At 37.5% G+C, this 1,778-nt stretch overlaps 1 protein-coding gene across 2 annotated transcripts in view; it reads right to left on the reverse strand.

Moving 5' to 3' along the window:
- The window catches only part of LOC102774202 (zinc finger protein 709-like), a 53,624-nt gene that overhangs the window by 10,708 nt on the left and 41,138 nt on the right, over positions 1–1,778 (reverse strand). For both annotated transcript variants that reach the window (XM_015565350.1, XR_001514206.1), the window contains exon 2: positions 1,127–1,199. In XM_015565350.1, coding sequence (XP_015420836.1) covers positions 1,127–1,199 — 73 coding nt within the window. Of the gene's footprint in view, positions 1–1,126; positions 1,200–1,778 lie in introns of those variants that run through there.

Genomic DNA, 1,778 nt, shown 5'->3' on the forward strand with positions numbered 1-1,778 from the left:
CTTCTGGATCCACTCCGTTCACCAGTTTATTGTGCTACTTAGATTCCACATTTGAGTAAGATCATGTGATATTTGTCTTCCTCTGACTGACTTATTTTACTTAGCATGATACAAGTAATTGAAGCACAAGTAATTGAAAAGGTTCCCTCACCTACGCAGCACCCTCCCCCTCGGCCCTGTACCTGCTTTCTTAAAAATTGTCAAGGACAAATGCAAGTATTAAAGTTCTTCTCTAAAAAGAGTAAGAGCCTTTGCCACCTGAACAAATAAACTTAACTTATTCCAATTGTAATAAATTTGTGAACTTTTTGCCTTATTGTACCTGTCTCATGGCTGAAATTTTAAAAATGAAACCACCAGGTCTCTGGTTTACATCTGATTATATATGTGGATATGTGTCTGCCTTCAGAGCATATTAACAAAATTGGTTTGTAAAAAGCTCTGTTTAATTAACTTAAAAATTAGGCACTTATATAAATGAAGAAATAAAATAGAAACTAACCAAAATGTTTTTCAGGCTCTGGAATAATACCTGGTGTTAAAGTTAATTAAAATAGGCAAGTCTTTAGAGTTATCAGAATTAAATGTAATGATTTTACCTACCTAGGATTACAAATGTATCAACAAAAATAACTTAGAATGATGGATGACTTGGCTTAACATTTCATAAAATTTTTGTGGGTAATCCAAACATATTATTGAGAACAAGTAAAATATATAGGTATGGAAAAATAGTTGTTGTTTTTTTAAATATTTTTTATTGATTTTTTTAATGAGAGGAAGGGAGAGAGATAGTTAGAAACATCGATGAGAGAGAAACAATTAAATATAAATCCATGACATACTAGAATTCTTTTTTTTTAAATATATTTTATTGATTTTTTTACAGAGAGGAAGGGAGAAAGAGAGGGATAGAGAGGTAGAAACATCAATGAGAGAAACATCGATCAGTTGCCTCCTGCACACTCCCCACTGGGGATGCGCCTGCAACCAAGGTACATGCCCTTGACGGGAATCAAACCCGGGACCTTCAGTCCGCAGGCTGACGCTCTATCCACTGAGCCAAACCGATCAGTGCCATACTAGAATTCTTAGGTGGAACAATGCTGTTTATTGAGTGACTCACCGTAGTTTTCTCCCCTGGATTTTGTACTGATATTCAATCTTATGATCTTCCCATTTTTTCACTAAATGTATACCTAGAAAAAACAATTCCAAATTATTAGAAGTTAGAGAAAAATTATTAGATTCTAAGTCCATGATGAGTTGTTACCATGCTTAATTTATTTACTAATATACTCATTTTTCCACATCTTGAAACAACACTGATATGCAAGAAATACTTGTTCTTGGTCAGAAGAATGGCAGCATGAGAGGTTCCCTTGGTTTCTCCCCTTAAAGTCTCCACAATTTGAACAGCTATCATTCAACAAAAGACTCCCTGCTCAATGCATAAAGATGTCTGAGAGATCAAACAATGAAACATATGAAGGTGGGAAGAAACAAGAGCTGAGATGGTGCCAGAGACAGAGCCTGGAGCTCACAGCCTGAAGCCCACTGCAGGTCTCAGCCCAGAGAGAGGAGGAATCAAGTGGCCACAGACATTCCCTTCAGCAGAGAGGAGCAGAGAGATAAGATGTCTGAGATCAAACAATGAAACATATGAAGGTGGGAAGAAACAAGAGCTGAGATGGTGCCAGAGACAGAGCCTGGAGCTCACAGCCTGAAGCCCACTGCAGGTCTCAGCCCAGAGAGAGGAGGAATCAAGTGGCCACACA

Source organism: Myotis davidii, unplaced genomic scaffold (genome assembly GCF_000327345.1).
Source record: "Myotis davidii unplaced genomic scaffold, ASM32734v1 scaffold1439, whole genome shotgun sequence".
NCBI lineage: Eukaryota > Metazoa > Chordata > Mammalia > Chiroptera > Vespertilionidae > Myotis > Myotis davidii.